Source organism: Alosa sapidissima, chromosome 2 (genome assembly GCF_018492685.1).
Source record: "Alosa sapidissima isolate fAloSap1 chromosome 2, fAloSap1.pri, whole genome shotgun sequence".
Taxonomy (NCBI): Eukaryota; Metazoa; Chordata; class Actinopteri; order Clupeiformes; family Clupeidae; genus Alosa; species Alosa sapidissima.
The window spans coordinates 7,399,519-7,425,081 of NC_055958.1; the positions used below are offsets into that span (position 1 = coordinate 7,399,519).

A 25,563-nucleotide genomic window follows, 5' to 3' on the forward strand; every position below is an offset into this window, starting at 1 on the left:
AATTCTGAAGCATTGATAAAATCTGATGGTTATTTCACCCATTTCACATTCGTCTTAACTGAAATCAATTTCATATCAATTTTGTATTGTTCTGCTGTCAAAAATTCGTTTTCTGGACGTATATATCATATTTAGCCCACCGACATCTTTACTGCCAACATTATTAGGTTGTAAGTTTGCCGCTTAACTTATAGAAAGTGCTGTTCTTGTTGGGTAGTTTGTCGGACAAGGAGAAATGGCGTGCTTGTTGGAGGCCCCCCTACGCATCAGCGTGTTGTCTGTGAGTTCAGTGAAGTACCATATATATATATACTTTAAACACAATTTCAACAGTGATGATGATGATGATAGAAATGAAAATGGCAAATGTTTAACCCAAAGCCTCTGGTGGAAGTCTCATTGAATGTGGCTGACATTTCCCCAAGTGAACTATTCCAGGTTACGTTGTATACAGTGAGTGAAAGGGGGGTTTGCGGATGGTTGTGCTTGGGCTGATTCATAGTCTACGCAAGCAACGCAGAAGCAGTTGACAACTCAGCCTCACGCACGTTTTGAAGAGCCCCGGGTTTCCATTACAGCATTGCGCAAAACTTATAATATTTTCAATAAGTCCAAAAACACTTTTGCGAATGGTCGGTGTGTTTATTAGTGAAGCAATACGATTAAACATGTTTTTATTATTATTCTTAATATTCAATTTGTAAAAAATCATTTTGCGATGGTAATTCCAGTTAAATGTGACAACGGATCTCCCAGACTCGAATAAGTCTTGGCAGTCTAACCTCAATTGCATCACCCACGCTGGGGTGGTTATAAATTGAGGGTAACAGATGAACCCAGCTAACAATTTCTAGCTCACAGAATGTTCGAAGGTTGGTTTTAGTTGTCCTGTGGTTTGCCAGAAACGTTTTTTTCTTACGGAAATATAACGGTAGTTTTGCCAAAGATCCGTTTACTACTACTCTGGTTTTACGTGTTTTGATTTGCAGAGCGTTCTCCCAACATGGATTGTGAACCTTGAGACAACCTTTGGAGAACGTTCCCGTTTGGTTGTATGACGTTTTCCTTACCATCTCAATATTAATAATAAAAAACCGTTTAGAAAACCTCATCACAACATCCCAGTTTGGCTCTCTTAATGTCAAAGAAGGATTAAAGAAACCATACCATAAAAAATGCATTTCTTTATTATGCGGACTATAGTGCATGCACATACTGCAGGGTTGCCAACTTTGGGTGTTTGGCTGGAGTGAGATTTTGTCAGTGCACGTGCTCCAGGCTTGGAATTTCATAATTTTAGGGGCAAGGTCACTTGGCCTTCAGTTGGACCTATTAGGCCCATAAAAATGATCAAAGTTGTATTTACTCTAACACAGTAGACCTTCATCACTGTATGAAATGTTACAAAAACATGACCTATTACATAGCACTGTAAATCATCTGATTTTAATATTTACAGATATCTAGGTTATATTTAACATTTATTTTCTATTTGGCCTGCTATGAAATCATGTATTGAACAATTGAAGCACAGCTCAGCTTTAAGAAACTCAAATAGCCTACATCAGGGGTCTCCAACAGGTAGCTTGCGAGCCAGTAGCTCCCCACCTGTTTCTAAGTAGCTCCAAAAGCTTTGAGGAAGATGTTCATAAATCTGATAACCCAGTCACTTGGGAAATCAAATTCACAGTCTACAAAGAGAGAAGGAAATGGAACCTTTAAAAAGCATACAAATCTTATTCAGCAGTTTTGGGTGAAGGCTATACATGGCATGCTACTACTAACATAAAAGCTCTCGGCCATGTCCATTTTGTCAAAGTAGCTCTAGGAGGAAAAAAGGTTGGAGACCCCTGGCCCACGTGCATGCTTAGCATTTTGTGATCATTAAGGCTACTTTGACAAACTCTTAGTCAGCTGTATATCCCAGTGTTTCCTCTATGTTGAATTTAGCATGGCGGCCCGCCACGGCAAAATGAATGCCGCCATGGTATCAGAATCAGGGCAGACGCACAATCGGTTGCCTTTTAAATAATCCTGCCCACGTATCCTCCCCCGCTGGCTGCCGCTCTCATTGCAATTTAAATTAAGTAAAACTAGTCAGAGGTTATTATGGCCCGTCCAGTTTCACTTTACATATTACATATTGTATTGATGTAGCCTATTTAAAACATTAACTTTCTGTTTCCTCTTCATTTTGTAGTGGTGGCCACTGCTTCAGAATTAGGGCAGACGCACAATATTGTCCGGACGCATAGTAGGCTAAATGCCCTCAGCTGGCTGCAGATAATTGCAGTTAAACAATAAACAGCAATGCTAATCTGAGGTACCGGTCTAGTTTTATTTGATAAATATATTGTTTTTATAGACGTTAGTGGCATGCGCTATCAAGAGCTTCCATGTGCTATGCATGTTTGTCAACATTGCAAAAACTACAATTTTCGCACAAGTTGGTGGAAAGGTTTAGCACAAGCTAAGGAAAACCAATTAATTTCTGGAGCTGATAGTATTCAAAGTATTTCCCATATCGGAGCCTATTTTCTCGCAACAACAGTGAAAATGAAACATGGAGAGTGGATGTCTCTGTGGAGACGCTGTTACATTAGATGAGCACTTAATTGCAATTTGATGCAGGAAAAATGCAACGACTGGTAGTAACGAAGGGAAATGGGATTAAAGCAATTTTGCAAATGTGGGGACGGCATGCACTTTGTATGCACTTGTGGTAATGTGAATCTCAGGACTATAACCAAAGAAAGTAAAGGAGATTTGTACCAAATAATGGCTGTGTTGTGGGTTGTGTTTCTACAACATGTTGGCACAAAACTTAATTTCTGTCAGAAACCAAGTAGGCAAAGCATTTTTTCCATTGTCAACATCTATGTTCAAGCAGTAACGTGGTTTAACCACATGAACTCCAATACAATTTTTTGTACGGATGTCCTGCCCCCACTGCTAAAAAAATGTAGAGGAAACGCTGTCTCCTGATTTGAATATTTACAGATATCTGACTTTGTGAAACTTATAGCCCAAAGCTGGAGACATGCATGTTGAAATTTGCTGCAAATTCAAAACCGGAACAGCTAACTGTACAGGGGAATGCTTTACACCTTTGTGTTCAGTAAGGTCTGCTGTTTATTATGATATATGGTTTTGGTCATGTGTTGGTCATGTGTTGAGTGAAGAGTTTGTAAAGTATTCCACCTAGATGAATGGGTAGGGAGATGGGTGCAGAACTGTAGAATAATATGATTACATTTAAAGTTACTGAATATTGAATATTGAAAGAAGGGGGCACCAAGGCCACAGTGGCCTGTGAACCGCAATGGCCGTTGTGGCTGCTGTGAAATTCCAACCCTGGCGCACACAGCAAAAAAAAAATCCTAACCCTAATTTTAAAAATGTCTGTCCCCTGACTCTATTGATATGTCTAATCCCTGATTTATGTAAAAAAAAACCCTAATAGAATGGAAAAGTTTCTTCAAAATGTACAATTAAGTTATTAACAAGAACAGTCTTATACCCTGCAGCATGGATGAATTATGAGCCACTGGGCCCCTGGAGAGGGTTGTACCAACAGGACTTAGGACCAGACTGGCGTAACTCAACGTTCTATGTCTAAAATGATATTGTGCCTGTTGCACCATGCTGACTTATGCCTATGGTCTGCGCCCCACACACGCGGCACTGGTGAGCGTGTGACGAGAATTGCGTCATTTTTACGGCATGCGTCGCGTTTTTGAGGTTAAGACCGTGCGTCATGTTGATGCGTAGAATGCGCATGTGTGAAACGGAACTGCTGTAAACATGCCCCTCCAGTAGGAACACATAGAATCTGAACACCTAAAACGCAGCAAACCAATGCAGAAGAAGACTTGTTTGGTGGTTACCATAGCGATGATACAAAAGTCTAGCATGTCAGAAAAGGCTACGATTGGGCACATCTTCCGACTAAGACGCAGGCAATCATTCGGGTTTCTGTTCTGATTCGGGGCTATTTATTGGCTACATTTTGGTATCCCCTCTGCCCCTTGGTGCCTTTGTGTGTGCTTGTGGTTGAAACATTTCCTAATCTCAGTTATAAGCTACACCAGGCACGTAACTGAAGCGTTCCGTTCGTGTTGTGTCTGCTGCAACAATTAGCTTCCACTGTAATCAATGGAAGTAGTAAACTCCGTATGTGATAGCGGCGCGTACGTTCGAAAAAAATAGTCTATTCTTGTCAAATGGATTTTACGCGTCGCGAACATGTGCGCCAGGGTTGGAATTTCACAGCAGCCATAACGGCCATTGCGGTTCACAGGCCACTGTGGCCTTGGTGCCCCCTTCTTTCAATATTCAGTAACTTTAAATGTAATCATATTATTCTACAGTTCTGCACCCATCTCCCTACCCATTCATCTAGGTGAAATACTTTACAAACTCTTCACTCAACACATGACCAACACATGACCAAAACCATATATCATAATAAACAGCAGACCTTACTGAACACAACGGTGTAAAGCATTCCCCTGTACAGTTAGCTGTTCCGGTTTTGAATTTGCAGCAAATTTCGACATGCATGTCTCCAGCTTTGGGCTATAAGTTTCACAAAGTCAGATATCTGTAAATATTCAAATCAGGAGACAGCGTTTCCTCTACATTTTTTTAGCAGTGGGGGCAGGACATCCGTACAAAAAATTGTATTGGAGTTCATGTGGTTAAACCACGTTACTGCTTGAACATAGATGTTGACAATGGAGAAAATGCTTTGCCTACTTGGTTTCTGACAGAAATTAAGTTTTGTGCCAACATGTTGTAGAAACACAACCCACAACACAGCCATTATTTGGTACAAATCTCCTTTACTTTCTTTGGTTATAGTCCTGAGATTCACATTACCACAAGTGCATACAAAGTGCATGCCTAGAGCTGTAAACAGTGCTGTGTATTTTTTTGAGGCTGCATACAAATCTGCTCCAGTAGAATTTTTATTTTGCGATGAGAAAGGGTAGTCTGTAAATAAATATGCCTTCATGTTTGTTGGTCGTAGGCTAGTCTATTGTCAAAGGAATGTTGGTTGAATGGTTAACGTTAAGTTTCTCTGCAGTGTCATACGTCATTGCATGTTGCAGTCAAAATGTTAGGCTGAATGTTTTGCTGGCTAATGTTGAAGTTTACGAACTTGGTCTAACATTTAACTTCATGTAGCTCCTTGCGTTTGTATGGTTTTGCGCGTTTTAAACTCAGCGTCTAAACTATTCAACATTGAAGGATGATGGTGATCCACGTCCATGGCAAAAATGATGCACGTCTTGGACACGCACAAATGTGATGCACGACCGTACCACAGCCTTTAGGCTGCTCTCTCCCTAAGTCTAGCCTTAAATTTTACACCCTGTCGAGAGGTGATTTATGTTAAGCCAGAGACCGTTTTCTGTGTTGGTTTTTATAGTAATTTTCACAAAATCGTTGAGTGCAGCTAAAACGACAAGAAATTGAAGTAAACGATGGCGCGTCTAATTTATAGACTGTACAATGAACGTGCTGCTAGACAGAATGAGCCCGCTAGATATCTACAATGACGATGAATTAATTCAAAGGTTTCATTTTAGTCAAGTTAAGTCAATTTTATTTTTTATAGCGCATTTAACATGCACAGAGTGCAACACAAAGCGCTCCACAAACAAGACACATAACAAAAAGACAAAAGGTGCCGGACGGAGCGGCATTCCCGTGACATCAAGACAAACAAACAAATTTACAAGATGCCTGATGGAGCGGCGTAATCGCCAGCGTACCCGCGACACCTAACGGTAGACATACAAGACAGACAACAAACAAAAATGAACAAGTAATAAAATAAATAAATAAGAAATTAAAATAAAGAAAAGTCTGTGTTAACTTAGTCCAACTCAGTCTAATGGCAATGACATGGCGCACAGCTGCGTCTTCAGACCAACCCGGAGGATCCAACATTAACATGCCTTCTGTAAGTGACGTTAGTAGGCCTACTTGTATAAGTATAAGTAAGTATATATACTCTTTTGATCACGTGAGGGAAATTTGGTCTCTGCATTTATCCCAATCCGTGAATTAGTGAAACACATTCAGCACACAGTGAACACACAGTGAGGTGAAGCACACACTAATCCCGGCGCAGTGAGCTGCCGGCAACAACAGCGGCGCTCGGGGAGCAGTGAGGGGTTAGGTGCCTTGCTCAAGGGCACTTCAGCCGTGCCTACTGGTCGGGGTTCGAACCGGCAACCCTCCGGTTACAAGTCTGAAGTGCTAACCAGTAGGCCACGGCTGCCCAAAATAGAGCTGCCGAAACCCGGGAGCTGTTGTAGACTGCAGTCTAGAGATCACTGGAAGCATAGAAGCTAACCGTCTGAAGTCATTGGCGATCCCGCAGATCAGCAACTCGGTGGACCCCCGACAGACAGCCTGATGCTCCGAGAGACTGCAGAGCTCCCCAACGTCAACGGTAGTTTCGAACGTTAGTAGCTGCTAGCTAGAAGCTAGTCTGCTCAATCGAGACACGGTTAACGTTAGTCTGCACCAAAAACTTTGGTCTGCACAATCCAGACTCCAGGCAAGGCAGATGGCAGCTTGCAGGTCAGCAGCAGCTCGGCGGCCACGGCAGATCCCTTGCAGAGTAGGCCCAGGTCCAGCTGTCCCGATAAAACTCCTCAACCAGACAGTGAAGTGCAGCACCGTTCACGGATGGATCGATGGAAGGATGTCAGTCCAGGGCAAAAGCTAGTTCTAGCCATAGCAAGCTCCCAATGGACCAACGACATCAGCCGACTTGGAAGCAGTAAAAGGGACTAAGAATAACACGACAACTATGTGAAAATAACATAAATGAAGAGATAAAACATTTAACTAGACAAAACAATGCAAAAAATGAACATGACATTACATAAAAACAAACAAAAACATGATGCCAGACGGAGCGGAGTGTCCCGCCAGCGTCCCCGTAACCTAGCAACTAACCTAGTTTTAGTAGACATGAGATTTTTTCTCTAGTCGACAAACTAGAAATGTCGAACTGCACGTTAACAATGGAGAGAACCTTTCAGAAATTATTTATTGTGCGAATGGGTTAGCAAAACCATAGCTTTTGGTGAACAGCCCATTCTGCGTTCACTCCAGCCAGAGTGAAATAAATGTTTTAAAAGCTGTGTCATCACCATAGGCTATTTGCTACGATATTTAGGGCCTACCTCTGTTACAACAAGTCGTGATTTATGCCCACCATTCAACTTTTAATTTCGGCTATAATAGCCTACCACAGTCTAATTTTGCATGTCAATTCAATGACCATTTTTGACATTTTTGGATTAGACTAGCCAGTCTCTATGCTGTTTTCATGGACAGCAAGGATCCGCTTTGTTCGTTGTTTTAAATTGTTGTTTTGGGGCAGCCGTGGCCTACTGGTTAGCACTTCGAACTTGTAACCGGAGGGTTGCCGGTTCGAACCCCGACCAGTAGGAATGGCTGAAATGCCCTTGAACAAGGCACCTAACCCCTCACTGCTCCCCGAGTGTTACTGTTGTAGCAGGCAGCTCACTGCGCCGGGATTAGTGTGTGCTTGTTGTTCACAGTGTTCACTGTGTGCTGAGTGTGTTTCACTAATTCATGGATTGGGATAAATGCAGAGACCAAATTTCCCTCAGGGGATCAAAAGAGTATACACTCTACTTACCTATACTTATAATATACTTATAATGTTGTTTGTTGGTTCTATGCTAGTCATACTCAATCAATGTGACAAAAAAGTTGCAAACTGAATGAATGAAAGGTAATAAATAAGTATCCTGGCAACGCACGTTTCATTCATTCCACGGGCACTTTCATGAACGCGCATCGTTACGGCCTTACTTAGTTAAGACAGGTCTTAAATTCTGTTGGTGCAACAGGCGTTAGATATGGGCCTAAGACCAGTCTTAACAAAGACATTTATGACAGGCGTAGCAAAGACTAGTTGGTGCAACCCGCTCCAGGGCACAGACATGAAAAGGGCCCCCCTGCCCACCTCAGAAAGTTAGTAACTGAGCAATGGGGAAGAATGAAAACTATGCAGTATTGGCAATTTCCTTACTGTTTTCTCGGTTTTTGCTTCTTTTTCGCTGGCTCTGTCATGATGAATGTCTGAGAAACTCCATCGCTACCTTTTTCTAGCCGGTGCCTGGCGTGTATATTTGAATGCAGTAAAGCAATTCGTTACACTCGTTATACTTCCTGACACTGAGGCCGTCGGCCCGCCAGCCCACAGTTGCAAGGGTGGTTTTTCCCGTTCACAGGCGCTAGGGGGAAGCGAGACGGCCGAAATTCAACCCGAAAAAGTCATATAACCATTCCAATGACTCTGAAGCTGTTAAATGAAGGTAAATTAAGATAAAAAACTTGCATATTAAGCTAAAAAACCTGCATAGTGTACCTTTAAATGAGTTGAGTTCTGGCGAGTTTTGTGGAAAGAAATGGACAGATTGAGACTTACAAATGAGGCATTCCGTGTCAAATCAGACAAAATCCAGGAAAATGGTAGCAGCACCGACTTCGATTTTCCTCAAAGTTTGTCTACACAATGTTTAGGTTCCATAACTAAAACCTGTAAAATATTTGTGTTCAATTCTATTGTTTTTCATAGTATTTTTGCCCTTGATTGTTTACACTCTCTAAAAGACCTCATCTTGGAGGCCATGTTTGGACATTCATATCTTAAAGTATTATTCCTAGCCTGACCAAACTTTGTAGAATGGAAGACAAACAGTATGATTCAATCATTAAACGTTTGTACCACAGTCTCATTGGTTTTATAGAAGTCACTACTTTCAGAAAAAAACATGCAAAAAAAGTGAAATTGAGGGTCACCTGCCATCAGTCAGTATTTTCTCTAGATATATAAGCCTTTGTTAATGTTGCCCCAAAATAAGTCTCCAAAACAAAAGGCCATGGCAATAATAAGGATAAAACAAGGCATGTTTGTATTTTTGTGTCATTTTCATGCAACTGAAATGGTATGTGGTGTAGCTAATAGGACCATAAAAATCTTTGTGGAAATGGCTAAATATATGGACATTTAGTGTGTAAATTACCAATATTGTACCAAGTCCCATTCACAGAATAAATGCATGTAGGTGTTTTTGGGAACACCAAAATAAACATTTACAATAAAAAATAGATTTTAGCGCCCCCTCCGGTGAAACACAACATAGCATTTTGCACCTTCTACAAGGCATTACAGTGGGTACCGGCTTCACTCGTGATTCTCACGTGACCTCATGCATGAGCCACGCCTGACCCTAGTGAAGCTGCAATGACCCAAACAACCACCAGTTGGCACTTGTGAGCAGAGTTAGGAACGTCGGCTTTTGCCGCTTTGAGTTATGCGCGCCAGTATGCTACAGTATGGACTATATATTTAGCCTACCCAACGTTTTTCAGTTGTTTCCACAATATTAGCCCCTGATGAGCTGATGGCTGATAGGCCTACACTACGTCTTCTGCAACAGTCCCAACAGTTAGCACTATAATCAACTACCGGTAGGCCTAAATCCCGAAGCAAATGGAAAATCTTCTGTTTTTAATATAGCCTACCGATACTCTGCTCCAAACGACACGCAGTCTCACCATAGAACTTGTTATTGTTTATGAAGGTGTCTTTGTTATTTTATGAAGAGGCATCTGGCTGTTTTGTTTATGTTTGTTTTACTTTCATTATTGGTTAAGTTCATGAAAATAAATTAAATTAAGCAGTGTCCGTCTTCTGTCTGAACATTGCCTACCTGCAATAGGCTATCACTTCACTGCTTGACACTACCCCACATAGACATGGAGAAATGTCGCACACTAACAATGGAGAGAAATTGTGGGGAAAGGATTTATTGTGTGAATATGTTAGCAAAACCATAGCTTTTGGTGAACAGAGATGCAGATAATCACCCTAATTCATTTGTTTGCGCAACAGCCCGTTCTCCAGCGACAGTGAAATAAATGTCTTATGTACAGAAGATTTAAATAATATTCACTGTGCTTTCTGTAGAAGTGTAGGCCATAATAACGTTTCTTATTCAATAGCACTATTGTATTGTTGTTTTTCTTCATTCAGAGCTAATGACAGTCAGTCAGCCTTTGCGTAAAGAAATAGGCTATAGTCTACATTTTAACACTTTCACAACTCCTAGCCTTTATGATTACAATGAATTTTGAGTGAAATACACATTGATATGCTGTTCTTGTCGGAAAAATGAGAAATGCTGAATTCGGGAAAAGTTGAGGTTTAAAAAAAACGTTCACTGTGCTTTTTTACAATGAATTTTGATTAAAATACACATTGTTATGCTGTTCTTATCAATAATGCGGTGTTATTACATAATCCGTTGTTACAAGAACAGTTAGTGCAGTGGCAGCAGCTGAGATGGACAGCAAACGCGGGGAATCTAGAATTAGGGCACATGGCGATCGGGAAAACGGGTCTCATTTAAGTCAGGACATCAGCAAGCATAGAGGCAGGCACACATCATACTACACAGTCTGTAGTAGGCCTAATGTAATGGTAACAGCGTAATGTGTGCTATCTTGAATAAATACTGTATTCAGAAAGACAGTATCTTTTCTTTTTCTGTCTTCTTCTTCTGTCTTTCCCTGTTAAAGTGTTTGTGTGCTGAAAGCCTTCCATATATAGGCTAAAATGTTTATTCTATTTACTTCTGACTGTAGAATAAGACACAAACTTTTATAGAGGGCTAGTCATGCAAAACGTAATAAATTAACAAATACTTTGATACTGTACTGTGAAACTGTCAAAATCTTTAAAAAAGTTTGGCCATACCACCCAAATGTACAACCACTGATACTACCACACCCTCTTTTATATAATTACAGGGCAGTCTTATGCTAGTAGGGTATGTTTTGCATCATGGTGGGTGTGTATCCATTGTTATTTGTATTCTCAGATCATAAATAGTTTTAATTTGTCATACAGGAAGTAACAGCAACCAGTCGACATTATGTGGACCGGCTCTTTGATCCAGATCCTCAGAAAGTTCTGCAGGGAGTAATGTGAGTAATTGCCTTTCAAATTCCTCACTCAGTCTTCATGTCTCTGGTGTAAAATGATGTCATGTTGTTTTCTTGTGATTGCTGTTATGATTCAAGATTATCTAGCTGATTCCTAGTTGATGGACAAGAGCTAGCAAATGACTTTGCTGCTAATTTTTGCGTACAGCTAGTGAACTGGTCTGCCATAATATGATTGGCTGTTATTACAGTGCATATAAAGCAACTGAACTTTACTGTTTTTTGTTGTCTTCTTATTGTAGTGCATGCAAAGCAATGCACTGTATTGTTATCCAATGGGTTCTTATTATTAGTATTACAGTGCCTGCCAATTGAGCTCAACAGTAGGGCTTTGACTCCGAACTTCGTTATTCAAATATAATTCGATTATTTTAAAAATTAAAGATATTCGAACGAATTTTAGGGATCTCTTAATATTCAAACCTGTAGCTAGTGATGGGCAAATGAAGCTTTGGTGAACCACTGAACCACAGCAGTGTGAACCTAGCGACACTAGCTGAAAAGCAAAAAGATGGCCGCCACACATACATTTTTCAACATAAAAGTCCTTAGCAAACAAATATTTTTGGTTACATATACAGGTTTGGGTAAGGACTTTTATGTTGAATCTACATGTGGCAACCATATTGGATTTTTTCATTAGTGTTGCTAGCTTCACACTGCTGTGGTTTGCCCATCACTACCTGTAGCCTATGGAGATAATTTCTATAAATGTATTTGGTTGTAAACGTTGTTTTCAATTCAGATTCCGAGGTTTTTTTCACACCTGGTGAAGTAAAATCGTGAGCTCATTAGCAAGGCTATTATTGGTCATCTAGGCTCCTGTAGGTGACGTTAGCATCCTGGCTGGTTCGCGCTTAGTGAGCTCACACATAGACATAATAGACACTTTTATTTTAAACTTAACCTTCCTCTGATTTTAATCACCTCAGTTATCAATCAAAGCAAACAGGGAAAAGAAATGGCAACACAATCATGAAAAACACTCAAATAAATAAATGTGCAGATAAGTCTGAATGAAAAGCAGCACTGGTTGAAGCCTGGAAATATTGTAAACAAACGTTAGCTTAATTTGCTAGTTTATCATAGTCTGGTTAGACTGTTAAGTTTCCCTACGTGTGTTTAAGTTTCAAATGAATATTTTTTTTCTCCTTGGGACAGGCCCGATGATTAGAACTTGGCAGTCAATTTGAATGCAACAGTTTTGAACAAATTTGTGCAGCGTGCTAATGATGCTAACCGGATTTAATAGCAATTTAGCCAGTCGTCTTGCATGATTAATGTTTGGATTACATGTGCATGCTGAGGAGGGATGCGCCTGTTGAGAGGGAGAGTGCACGGGGCAAGGAGAGTCTGTGTTGAGGTAGGCCTACTTCAATCGCCTACTCTGGTAGAGTTTGAGATACTACAATGCAAGATATATTTAGCCTATTTATTTATGGACAACGTAAGGCAGGAGGTGTGTGTTGCTTTTAATTATGAATGTTCTATCGAACATATTTTTTATTGATATCGATTACATGTCTATTGCGATACATATCGCTATCGTTTTATCGCCCAGCCCTATGCTCAATAATAACAATTTTATAATACTCAGCCTTTCGTGCACGTAGTCTATTGACAGATACACTGCCCTCTGGTGGACAGAACATATAGAACTTAAGTTTGATACCAATATCGGTCTTACTGAAGACATTTAATGGTTAAAATATTATTAATACATATTCAAATATATTCAAATTTTAATATTAATAAACAAACAAACTTCAAATATGATTTTTTGGCAAAAGTCAAAGCCCTACTCAACAGTGACTGGCCACTCCATTTCTAGAAGTAAAAATCCCTTTTTTTTTCTCCGTTGAGAATTTGATTATAAGCCATTATATCAACGGTCCAAGTTAGACTTAAAACCAGCTATGTGACGAAGCGATTTTATATACTTATGTGGATGCCACAAGTTCATATGATATTAACCTTGTTTTAAGAAAAAAGTGTTTTATTCATGATCTCACAGAAAAGCACTACATAGAATCTATACATGAAAACTTAAGGTTACTCACGTAACCCCGGTTCTCTGATAGCATGAGTGAGGTATCTCACTATGGGACACGCCCCCTCGCGAGTTCCCCAGAAGCCATTATTTCATTACGCCAGCCACCATTGGCTGGACGACTGACGTATGCGACGTGGAGGAGGTACTTCCTCCTCCCTTATATTCTACGGCGCAACGTCATTGCTTCAGTCTAGATAACCAACCTCTTCTCGCCACCGGCAAGGAGGGTGGTCTGGTGAGATACCTCACTCATGCTATCAGAGAACCGGGGTTAAGTGAGTAACCTTAAGTTCTCTTTCGAGCATTCATTCGGTATCTCACTACGGGATATCGTGACTCCCGGATTGCCAGACAAGCTTGCGATCCCCAACAACATCAGTGTGCCCCCGGCGTCCCAGTGCCTAACACTGAAAGTCGGGGCAGTGACATCAAGTCTGTAAAACCTGACAAACGTTGTCGGGTTTGCCCAACACGCTGCCAAGCATACATCCTCTATGGGGAAGCCCTGAAATAAAGCCCATAATGTCGACATTCCTCGAGTGGAATGGGCTCGTAAACCGACTGGGGGTTGTAACCCCTTAGTCGTATAGGCCAGGGCAATAGCCGCCACAATCCATTGTGATAGACGCTGCTTAGTGAGCGGTCTACCCAGATGTGACTTTGCACAAGACACAAACAGCTGTTCCGTTTTCCTTAACTCCGCTGTTTTGTCCACGAACGCACGCAACGCCCTGACCGGACAGAGCACATTCAGCCGCTCCTGCTCCGGGGAGGTGAAAGGCGGTGGGTTAAATGCAAAAAGTTCAATCGGCCGACACGACAGTGACTGGTTGAAAACCTTCGGAATGAACGCTGGGTTGGGTTTTAATACAACCCTCGAGTCACCCGGGAAAAATTGCATACAGGCTGTATTCACAGATAGGGCATGAATATTGCTTACGCGTTTAGCCGTAGCCAAAGCCACCAACAAAGCCGTCTTGAGTGAGAGCACTTTAAGATCCAACTGTTGTAATGGCTCGAAGGGAGGGCGAGACAGAACATCCAAAACCATCGGCAGATCCCATGAAGGGGCCAGTGGTTTAGAAACCGGGCGGAGGCGTCGAGCCCCTTTCATAAATTGACGTATGAAAGGGTGCTGGCCCGCTGTTTTGTCCCCAAAGCCTACATGGCAGGCCGAGATGGCAGCCAGGTAAACTTTGACAGTGGAGAAGGACTTGTTTTTATCCAGTAAGTCTTGCAGAAACGTAAGGATAACGTCCACAGAGCACTGGAAGGCTATCGTCCCTGTTTTAATACACCAGTCATTAAATACACACCATTTGCTATCATACAACGTCCTAGTTGATGACGCCCTAGCGCTCTGAATGGTCGCTATGACATTGCAGGGCAGTCCTGCAGCTGTCAGATTCAGCCTTTCACGGGCCAGACCCAGAGGGCCAGGCGCTCTGGATGAGGGTGAAATATTTCCCCGTTCGCTTGGGACAGCAGGTCCCTGCGGGGGGGCAGCGGCCACGGTGTGGAGTGGAGTAACGGGATTATTTCTGCTAGCCAGGGTTTCCCTGGCCAGCGCGGGGCTACGAGAATGAGTGAGAGGCTCTGTTCCCGCACCCTGGCGAGCGTTGGAGTGATCAGTTCCAACGGAGGGAAGGCATAGAGCAGGACGTGTGGCCACTGGTGTGCCAAAGCATCTATCCCTAACGGGGCTTTCTGATCGCGCAGGAAGAAAAACATCGGACATTGCGCATTCTCCTCTGAGGCGAATAAGTCCACTTTCGCTCGACCCGTTCGCAACCAGATTTGAGCCACCACATCGCTGTGGAGTTTCCAGTCTCCGTAGCGGGGGTTGCCCCTGGATAATAAATCTGCACCCAAATTCAATACACCGGGGACGTGTGTGGCTTTCAACGACAGGAGCCGTGTGCTGCTCCATTTCAGTCTGTGTGCCAACGTGTGCATATGACGAGACCTCAGTCCCCCCTGCTTGTTGACATAAGCCACCACAGTGGTGTTGTCTGTTCTGACCAAGACATGATGCCCTCTCAGGATGGGCAGAAAATGTCTGAGTGCGAGCCAAACCGCCATCAGTTCTAGACGGTTTATGTGCAAAGATTGCATGTGAGAGTCCCACACCCCGTTTATCGACCTGCCCTCATGAGTAGCTCCCCAGCCGCTCAGCGAGGCATCCGTCGTCCCTACTTTCCTGTGTAGGACAGCACCCATCGTAGTTCCCTCTGTGAGGAAGAGTGGGCGTTTCCAGGGCCTTAGCGCAGCGCAGCAGGCTGCTGAGATTGTGACAGGGCGATGGCAGTGACGCGAGGGACTCAATCCCAGCGACGCCACCCATCGCTGAACAGCCCTCATGTATAAACGGCCGAGGGGAACGACCACCAAGGCTGACGCCATGAGGCCCAGTAGTCTGAGGCAGACCCTGAATTTCACAGTAGCCCCCCTGCGGAAAAGCGCGAGGCATGCGCGGAATGCTTTGACTCGTTCCGCTGACAGGCGCGCTCTGAATGAGACGGAGTTTAGAGACAGCCCTATGAAGGTGGTGATCTGACACGGGCGCAGCACGCTTTTCTCCCAGTTTATTCTGAAGCCTAGTAACAACAGGTGCTCCGTTAGGAGAGCCGTGTGCTGCTGCGCTTCCTGGTATGAGTGCGCGGCCACCAGCCAGTCGTCGATAAAAGTAGCCAGACGTAAACCTTTTTCCCGGAGCAACGCGATAGCCGCTTCGGTAACCTTGACGAAGACTCTGGGGCTGAGCGCAAGGCCAAATGGGAGGGCAAGCCACTCCTAGGCCACACCTCAAGGCAAACCTGAGGAACTTTCTGTGGGGCGGATAGATCGGGACGTGTAGGAACGCATCGGTCAGATCCACTGAGGTGAACCAATCGCCCGGGCGCACGAAGCGCATTAATGCGTCGTTGGTTAGCATCCTGAACCTGTACTTTCTTAGGTATCTGTTCAGTGCACGCAGGTCCAATATCGGGCGCAAGCCCCCCCCTTTCTTTGGGACCAGAAAATACCTTGAGTAAAAACCGTGACTGCTTTGCTCGAAGGGGACTACCCTGATCGCTTGTTTGTTTAACAGGGAAATTATTTCCCCCTGTAGAACACGGGCAGATTCCCCTGTAGCGTGGGATTGTACAATCCCATTGAACGGGGGTGGGGGTGTAGCGAACTGTAGGCGGTAGCCTTTCGCTATAATCTTTATTATTCAGTCTGACTTCACGTGCATCCGCCAGTACTGGATGCGCTCGGTCAGTGGCGAAATGACGCCATCTAGTGGCGCTAACTGGCGCGACCGAGCTGGCGTGGGCTGCAACGCTAGCGTGCTTATGTTGCCCATCGCCCCCGGTGGAGCTTTGGCTCCGCCTGGTTGCGTTATTAGGGAGTGATTGCACGCCATTGCCACTGAACATGGCTCGTGACTTTTTGTGAGAGCTTTTTTGTTCATTTGACAATTTTTTGCATTCTTTTGACGGATACGCCCTCGGCCTGGCTGCGCACCGAAACATTTATTTTTGAAGGGGGGCACTGGTGTGTGCTTGTGAGACTCTGTTGGGGCTCGAACTGGCACTCCAGGTCTCTTCTCCGCTTCAGTGGGCTGTGAACTGCGAGCGCCTCTGTGGCCTCTGCACGCCTCTTGGGGGGGCAGTGAACATGCCTCTTTGAACAGGCCCAGGAACGGGGCCGGGGGGAGCGTCTGGCTGGACCCGCCCCCCCTCGTGTGCAAGGCGCGTACTAGGCGCGCTTCTTCTTCCTCGCTCCCTGCGCGGGTGGGGGGTTTTGCTGACCTCCCTGTGTCGCGTTAGGGTTAAAGGGCTTTTTAACCCAGGCATCTTTGAGCTCGGGGGTCTTACCAAGGCTCTGAGTGGCAGTCTGGGTCGGGAGCTGACGTCTCGGTATCCGGTACTGCGGCGGGCGTGCCGCTGCCTCGGAGAACGTCTGTGTGGGTGCTTTGGGAGCGGGGGCTTGTGCCTTTCTGGGGAGGCACAGCTGCAGCGCTTCACCGTCCCGTTTCTTTTCCTCACACCGCTTTTGCATAGTGGCCACGGCTCCTTGTGGGAGAGGCTTGAGAGGTTGAGCCAGCTCTCTCTCTTGAGAGACCATGAGGGCCATAGCCCGTCCCGCCGTTTGCACCGCACACCTGTGTAGCCGTAGGCAGAGGTCTGTGTCCACACACATTTCGTCCCACACAGCTGGCTGGTTGAGGGTGGACGAGAAGTCTTCCTCCAGCTCGGCTTGGTAGGCCTTGAGCAGAGATGAGGCGTTGAGAGCTCTCACCGCCGACGCCAGCAGCTTTGTAGCTTTTTTCAGTCACGGCGGACTGGAAATTGTCGGCTTTGGAGGGGAATGCGGGTCCCGAGGGGGTCATCGCAGACTTCTGGGTGGGGTGGAGATGGTAGGCCAGGAGCGGTTCGACAGGGGGCAGATGGCAGAATCCACTGCTTTCCATGTCTGGCCATTCCAGTGCCGAGAGCCCTTGAGCCGGGTTTTTCGCTGAGAATGGGCTGCTCCATGAGCGTGTGGCTTCCTCGAGGCACTCGGGGAAGACGGGCAGTAGTTGTCTGGTGGAGCTTTTAGCCTTCGGGAGCCTCTTTCCCTCGTAGCGAGAGGACACGGTCTCCTTCTGGGCCTCAGGCCAGGGAACGCCGAGCTTTGCAGCTGCTCTCTTGCAGACGTCGTGAAGGCCCACGCTTGCGGCTTCATCAGCCTCAGTGGCGGTGCTATCACTTCTCACGCCGCTCGGGCGAGCAGCCTGAGTGGCTGGGAGGAATAAGTCGTCGCCATCCTCATCCCCCAGGGATAGTAGGTCGACGGAGTCGTCCTCTGAGATGAGTTCAGCTTCGCCAGTCGCACCTAGCATCCCCATTGGGCTGTCTTCGGTGTCGGATATAGAGCGTCGAGCTGGTCGCCCCAGCTAGCGCCCAGTTCTCCAGCGCCGGCCGGCTCCTGGGAAAGGGTTGCTGACTCAAGGGGAGGGAGGTCATCCGCTCCTAGCATGGGGTCGTCGTCGATGAGACTAGCTAGGCGTGCTAGCCTACGTCGGCGAGACCGGAGGGAAAGTCGGGCGCAGTGTTCACACACTTCCGGGGATGTTAACGCGGTCTGGGCGTGTTGCAGCCCCAGACACGCGGCACACACCTGGTGGGTGTCAGCGGCCGAAATCTTGTTCCCACACAAACACATCCTAGCCGGGGCTTCGCACTTCCTCGCGGGGAGGGGGGGGGGGGACTGGCGTCGACATGTTGTTTCGCTACTGTTTGAGGACAGGCTAGCGGTTGCTACTGTTTGGTGACAGACTAGCTTTGGAGCTACTGTATGGAGACAGACTAACTTTGGGGTTTGGAGGCTACTGTTTGGAGACAGGCTAGCGTGCTACTGTTTGGCGACAGGCTAGCAAGGGAGAGGCTACTGTTTGGCGACAGGCTAGCCAAGTCCAAACCAGTGCTCTTCGAAGATGAAGCGGCGTTAAGGTAGCGTTCGGGGACTGAGTCGTTAGTCGTTTAGACTGAAGCAATGACGTTGCGCCGTAGAATATAAGGGAGGAGGAAGTACCTCCTCCACGTCGCATACGTCAGTCGTCCAGCCAATGGTGGCTGGCGTGATGAAATATTGGCTTCTGGGGAACTCGCGAGAGGGCGTGTCCCATAGTGAGATACCGAATGAATGCTTGAAAGAGAACCGAATTCTCTTAAACACGGAATTGCACAGAATTTGCAGATGAATTTGCTTGGCGGATTGCACACCTATGAGCAAATTTGACTAGAAAACTAACAATTCTCCTTATGTAGGCTAGGCCTATTCTTAAAATTAACATTAACGATAAATGTTGGTGCTATTTCAGAAAATGGTTAGGCTAGATAAACATTTGTTTTGGTTCAAATAACGTGTTTTGCTGCTTGGGCTGTTGACACATTAAATAAACAGGCATTTTTTACTTGTTTCAATTTACTTTAAAACAAAAAGCATTTAACCCTCTATACCCCAGTGGAATTCTACAACAATGCCCCAGATTCCTGGGAATTCTAAGAGAAAAGGGCATTTTGAGAAACATTTCAAATAACCAAGAATAACTAAAAATCTAATGAAAAGTGTCAATTGTAAGTTTCTTTCAGTTTAAAGATTAGAAATTGCTCTTTCAAATGATATATGATCCATTAAAAATTATATATTCATGTTTCCCATAGACGGCCATAGGCCTACTCACTTACAGTCTCAAAGTTTTTCACTAACAAAAAGTTATAAATATGGTTCACATATTTCTGTATTAGAAGCTGGGAAACAAGATACTATAGGAGTACTGATTTCATTGAAATAGACTGGCATGAAATCAGTACTCCTATAGTATCTTGTTTCCCAGCTTCTAATACAGAAATATGTGAACCATATTTATAACTTTTTGTTAGTGAAAAACTTTGAGACTGTAAGTGCCAAATATCTTGCACTTATTTGGGATTTAGCTGGACAGTGAGCCTTACAGCTAAAAAATGATGAGGATATGAACTAACGTAGGCCATGAAGCATAGCGCATGAAATCGTGACTCATTTGATAAGCATGTCACCAACAACAGGGACTGTTAATCCTGACATGGATTTACGTTTTGTTTTATATGCACATCATGTTATAAAATGTATCTACTGTAAACTTGATCAGTTGATGATAATGAACCTGTTGCACTCGTTCACTAACCTTCAACCTATCCTGTGCTAACATTACGAGTCTCAGACTAACGTTAACGTTACATCAGTGAAGGTAGCAAATTAGCAGGCTTTTTTGTAATCACGAAGATGACGAGACATTGGCCTACTTGTATACAAATACATTTTCCTGACATCCATAAGCAGAAAACACAACAGTGGTTCCCGCTTTGGTTATTAGTCAACAAAAACTCATTTAGAGAGACATACATAAGTAGTAGTTTGCAATAACTATCTGTAAGTGGGATAACGATAATGTTAGCTTTACTGTACATGCCAGAAAGGGGTAATGTTAATGTTATGTGTTAAGATATAACTGCAAATAAACCTGGCATGGGTTTATCATAAACTTTATTGTTAATTAGGCCATGACCCATCACTGAATTATGCCTATATTTTGCTGGTGCTAGCTAAACTCAAACTGACTTTCACAGTGACAGCCATACGATTTTGTTTATGCCAGAGAGGCAGCCAAGTCAGTCATGACAAACGGGAGGATGCTAACGTTAAATTTATTACACTTTCATGTTTTTATTTTGTCATTTTCTTACATCAATATGATCGTCACTTACATCAAAACATGGTGGATGCACATCAATACCATCTCATCTAATGAGAAGACGCGGACGCTTGTTAGAAGCCATAACTCCAGAGGCACCGTAAGTCCTCAGCCGGTCAGTCAACAGGCTAAACTCAAAAATACCGGAGAAATGTCAATAGCGACCTAGCCATTTAAGTGTGTCAAAATAAAAGTCTTGTGTTTATTTATCCACTAACGCTGTATTATTTCATGTATGAAGGTTATACTGTAGCATATGTCTCTTTAAGAATTGCGGCCGGCCGCGGCCGTTACAGGAGAATACAGAACGGCCGTCGACGGCCGCTACGGGGTATAGAGGGATAAGAAGGTCTCTGCCTAAACCGTGGCTAAAAGACATTGTAAATGTGTTGCGTAGCTTAGTAATCATATCTTGAATATTCACATGCGTTGAGTTCCTTGATGGGTGCATGACAAAGAAAATTAGCGATCAGTGGGTCCCGACAATGGTGTAAAACACTAAACTGCTTGACTGCTAGATAACGGGGCTGAGCAATACCCCAATGACTAGGCTACTATGAGTCTGAAAACAACTAGTTTGCAAGTTTTGTCAACACATAATTGACCAATGAAAAATCAGTAGATGCAAGACGTGAGTTTGTGGAAGATTGTTGCAATGTGTGCAGAAGCTGATACCGCTATGTCAGTTTCTTGAAACGTTGCAAGCAGTCTCATTCCCAGACGCGAATGTCAGCAGCCTCAAGCAGATGCGCAGGCCCACCTGCTGTGGGTCTTGACCATTCAAAAAGTGCTGCAAGCGCCTTATCATCATGTAACCATACTTCAATGGAGATGTGTGCTAAAGATGGTAGGCTAAATGCTCTAGAAATAGGGCTGTAACGATACACCAACCTCACGATTCGGTTTGTATCACGATTTTTGACCCGCGGTTCGATACGAATCTCGATTTTTCTTTTTTTTTTGTGGGGGGGGGGCTAGACATTTTATTAAATAACATTTTAATAGCCTCCCTTAGAACACCAAAGGATTACAATATAATATATCTATCAAAGATAATAGAGACAAAGAAGTCCAGGGTGCTCAGGAAGTTCCAATCAGAAATGTAAAGGTGCTCTTTGGGTTCGGGAATCCAATAGTAAATAGAAAAAAGGGGGTCCAAGGCACTCTTCTTCAAAAATATAAAAAGCTTTATTTAACTGGCTAATTCATCATAGAAAGTTTAAAAACATAAGGAGAAGCAACCCACGAACAAGAGCAGACGGTAATCAATCTATCAAAAACTTCTCTAGACTCTGACTGTGTTAGTGTGTTGTCTAAGGGACTTTCTTTCTCTCCCACTTACTATACAAATGAGTTCAATACCAAGGTGGATCTGTTTAGATTCTACCACAGTCTTCATCTTGAAGTTTGGTATCACCAATACAATCAGATAAATGAGAACACAGCCAAAAGATCTCCCTTTAGACCGAAATCATACTTTATGCCTCCAGTTTCAAATGTGACGCTGACTGCTTTTACAAAAAAGGTGGACTTCGACATTGAGAGACTGTTCCAATCATCAAACCAAAAAATCAGAGAAAATTTGACCAAAACTCAAAAGCTGGCCATAGATTACTTGGCAAAGAATGAATCCATCATTATCAAACCAGCAGACAAAGGGGGAGCTGTCGTGATATTGGACAAGGACAAATATGTTGAAGAAGCCTTACGGCAATTGAACAATCAAGACTATTATCAACGGCTGTTATCCAATCCAATTGACAACACAAAAGAGAGCTTGAAAGAACTGCTGCTCACAGCTAAGGACATTGGGTGGATTTCAAAACAGGAACATAGTTTCCTCTTATGTCAACATCCGAGAATACCCACCTTCTATATGCTCCCTAAGGTTCATAAGTCCCTTGTATCTCCTCCTGGCAGACCTATCATATCGTCCAATGGATCTCTTACAGAGCCAGCCTCGCAATTCATAGACTTTCACATTAAGCCGCTGGCTCAACAGCTTCCTTCCTTCATACAAGATACTGCTCATGTGTTGAAGGTTTTAAGTGATTTGAATGTCCCAGACAACTGTTTTTTAGTCACGTTAGATGTGGAGTCTCTTTACACTAATATTGCTCATGACGATGGACTGGAAGCCCTACAGCATTTTCTGAAGAATAGGCCTACAGACTCTTTGCCTCCCTCTGAATTTATTATCCAGCTCACCGAATGGACATTAAAAAACAATGTTTTCCTTTTCCAAGACCTTTTGTACATTCAGGTTCGGGGTACAGCAATGGGTGCGTGCTTTGCCCCTAACTATGCTAACCTGTTTTTAGGTTTATGGGAGAGGGATTTTGTCTATTCAAACGAATACAGTGACAAGATAAAATGGTGGGGGAGGTATATTGATGATATTTTTTTGATATGGGGTGGTTCTTATGAAGAACTGTTGCTGTTTTTTATGATCATCTGAACAACAATAACAGGAATGTAAAATTGTGTATGGAATATTCCAAAATTACTATACATTTTTTAGATCTAACCATTTCTAGTGGTAATGATGGTAAGCTCCATACTACTGTATATCGTAAAACTACAGATAGGAACACCACGTTGAAAGCAGATAGCTTCCATCCAAATTGGCTTAAAAATAATATACCTTTTGGCCAGTTCCAACGTCTTAGACAAATTTGTGATACTGATAACGAATATGAAGTGCAAGCAAAGATAATGTCTAACCGATTTTCACAAAGGGGCTACCACACAGAAACTATACAAAATGCCTATAGGAAAGCTCAGTCCATTCCTAGATCAGAGCTACTCCAGAAAAAGAAAAGGCTGTCCTCTGAAGGAAAAAACCAGGCTTATTTTGTTACAAAATACAGCTCTTTAGCTAATCCTATAAAAAGGATAATACACTCAAATTGGAATCTCATCGAGAGTGACCAGGTACTCAGAGAAGTGTTTTCTGCACCACCAATAATCAGCTTTAGGAGGGCTCCCACACTACGTGATAGGCTAGTACCAAGTCATCTCCCTGCTAAAAAACAGGTTACTTGGCTTCATAGACAGTTAAAAGGTACCTACAGATGTGGATCTTGCAATCATTGTTCCAACATTAAAAAATGCAAACAATTCTGTGATTTCAAGACAAACAAGACGCGTAATATAAAAACATTCATTAATTGCAATACTACGTTTGTGGTATATAGGCTATCATGCAAATGTGGATGCTTTTACATTGGTCGAACCAAGAGACGCCTTAAAGACAGAGTATGTGAGCGCAAAAACGCCATTAGAAAAGCTAATTCGGATTACCCTATGGCAAAACACTTCCAAAATGTGCACAACTGCAATCCAGAAGGCCTTATGGTAGAGGGTTTAGAAACTATTTAAAAGAACATTCGGGGTGGTGACCGATTAAAATTACTTTTACAAAGAGAAACATTCTACATATACAATCTACAGGCCACAGTTTACCCTGGGTTGAATGAAGAAATAGATTTCAGTCCTTTTTTGTGATCACCTTTTCTCTGTATATATTTGCTTAGGCTTAACTGGTAATAGTCTTTCTCTATACCTTGTACTCTCTCTGGAGGCTTATATTTACGATGTATAGCCACCTAGTGGATTATTTTTGTCTTCATTTTTTTTAATTTTTCTTTTTCTTTTTTGTATGTGAACATTTATAGCCAGCCACCTAGTGGACTGTTCTGGCATGTTTCATGTGGCAATTCACCATATCACTCAGGTGTTTCCAATTAGCCTACAAAAGGGGAAATTGTTTGTCTGTGAAGCACACCCTGAAGAAGGCAGCTTGGGCCGCTACGCATGGGTTGCTTCTCCTTATGTTTTTAAACTTTCTATGATGAATTAGCCAGTTAAATAAAGCTTTTTATATTTTTGAAGAAGAGTTCCTTGGACCCCCTTTTTTCTATATAATATATCTATTATTTTATATCCTGATATAAAAATATTTTTCTGAATGACTGATATTTATGACGGCACACTTTATGCAGATTAGCCTATAGCCTAGGCCTGCTATTTTTTTATTACAACTCTACCTTTTTAATTCAGCTGTCTGGTTGAAGCCTGGAAATATTGTAAACAAAGTAGCATATTTGGCTAGCTTAGCCTATCATAGTCTACTGATTGGACTGTTCAGTTTTCCCATGTGTGTGTAAGTTTCAAGGTAATACTTGTTCTCCTTGGGACAGGCCCTTTTGGGAAACGTTGGTATTGAGATGATCAGTCAACTTCAATGCAAGAGTTTTAAACAAATATGTGCAGCATGCTAATGATGCTAAGCAGATTTAATAGTAATTTAGCTAGTCGTCTTCTATCCGTCCTTGCTTTCACGATTGTGAATGTGAGAGAGAGAGAGAGCGGGGCAAGGAGAGGGGGTTTACTTCTATACTGTTTGGTAAAGTTGCACACATAGTCTACAATGAAAGCAAGGAGAGGTATGAAATTGTTATTTATTTATTTGTTTGTTTTTGGACAACGTAGGCTACCGATAAGTAAAGCGGGAGATGTGGGTTGCTTTTGCGGCAGCGTAAGATGCAAAGCACTGCGTGAAACACTAGAAAAGTGTGTCTTGATTCTGCCTTTTCACACCGCGACACAGTATCGTTGATATGAATGTCGCGATTGCGGTTTCAAATCGTATATCGTTACAGCCCTATCTAGAAAGCAACACATATTTAAAATAAAACATGAATCTACAAAAAGTAGGCTACTTTTAAGTGGAACATTTTGAGTTACAAAGTGCCATTTTCTCACAGGATCTGGAGAATGAACAGGAAGTATTTAATGGACACTGACTTTCTGAAATATGTCAATAACCACATAGATCTATTTATAGAAACAAATGTAAAAAGTGGGGATCCCCAGGACAGACCGGGTATTAACATAGTTTGGGATACTTTTAAGGCATACCTAAGAGGAATTATGATCGGTTATGCGTCAAAAAAGAAAGCAGAATTTGATAAGGAATTAGATAAAGTGAGGGAAGAGATTAAATTACTCCAGAGAGCACATAAGACCCAAACAAATAAAAATGTAATACAATTTATAACGAACTACATGAAGCTAAATTAAAACTGGACAGCCTATTAATTAAGAAAGCAGAGGACTTCAAGCAGAGGACTTCAAGCTTAATTCTAAAAAAAAATAATTATATAGCTGCCAACAA

General features: G+C 43.1%; 1 protein-coding gene across 5 annotated transcripts in view; it reads left to right on the plus strand.

Moving 5' to 3' along the window:
* Positions 1–39: 39 nt before the first annotated feature.
* The window catches only part of armc8 (armadillo repeat containing 8), a 273,575-nt gene continuing 248,051 nt past the window's right edge, over positions 40–25,563 (plus strand). For 2 of the 5 annotated variants that reach the window (XR_006024507.1, XR_006024506.1), the window contains exons 1-2: positions 40–280; positions 10,973–11,049. Coding sequence is in view for 2 of the 5 variants with exons in the window: in XM_042067501.1 (XP_041923435.1) it covers positions 236–280; positions 10,973–11,049 (122 nt within the window). In the remaining 3 variants the exon portion in view is untranslated. The remainder of the gene's footprint in view (positions 281–10,972; positions 11,050–25,563) is intronic. The other 3 variants (XR_006024508.1, XM_042067501.1, XM_042067492.1) reach the window with 2 other exon arrangements.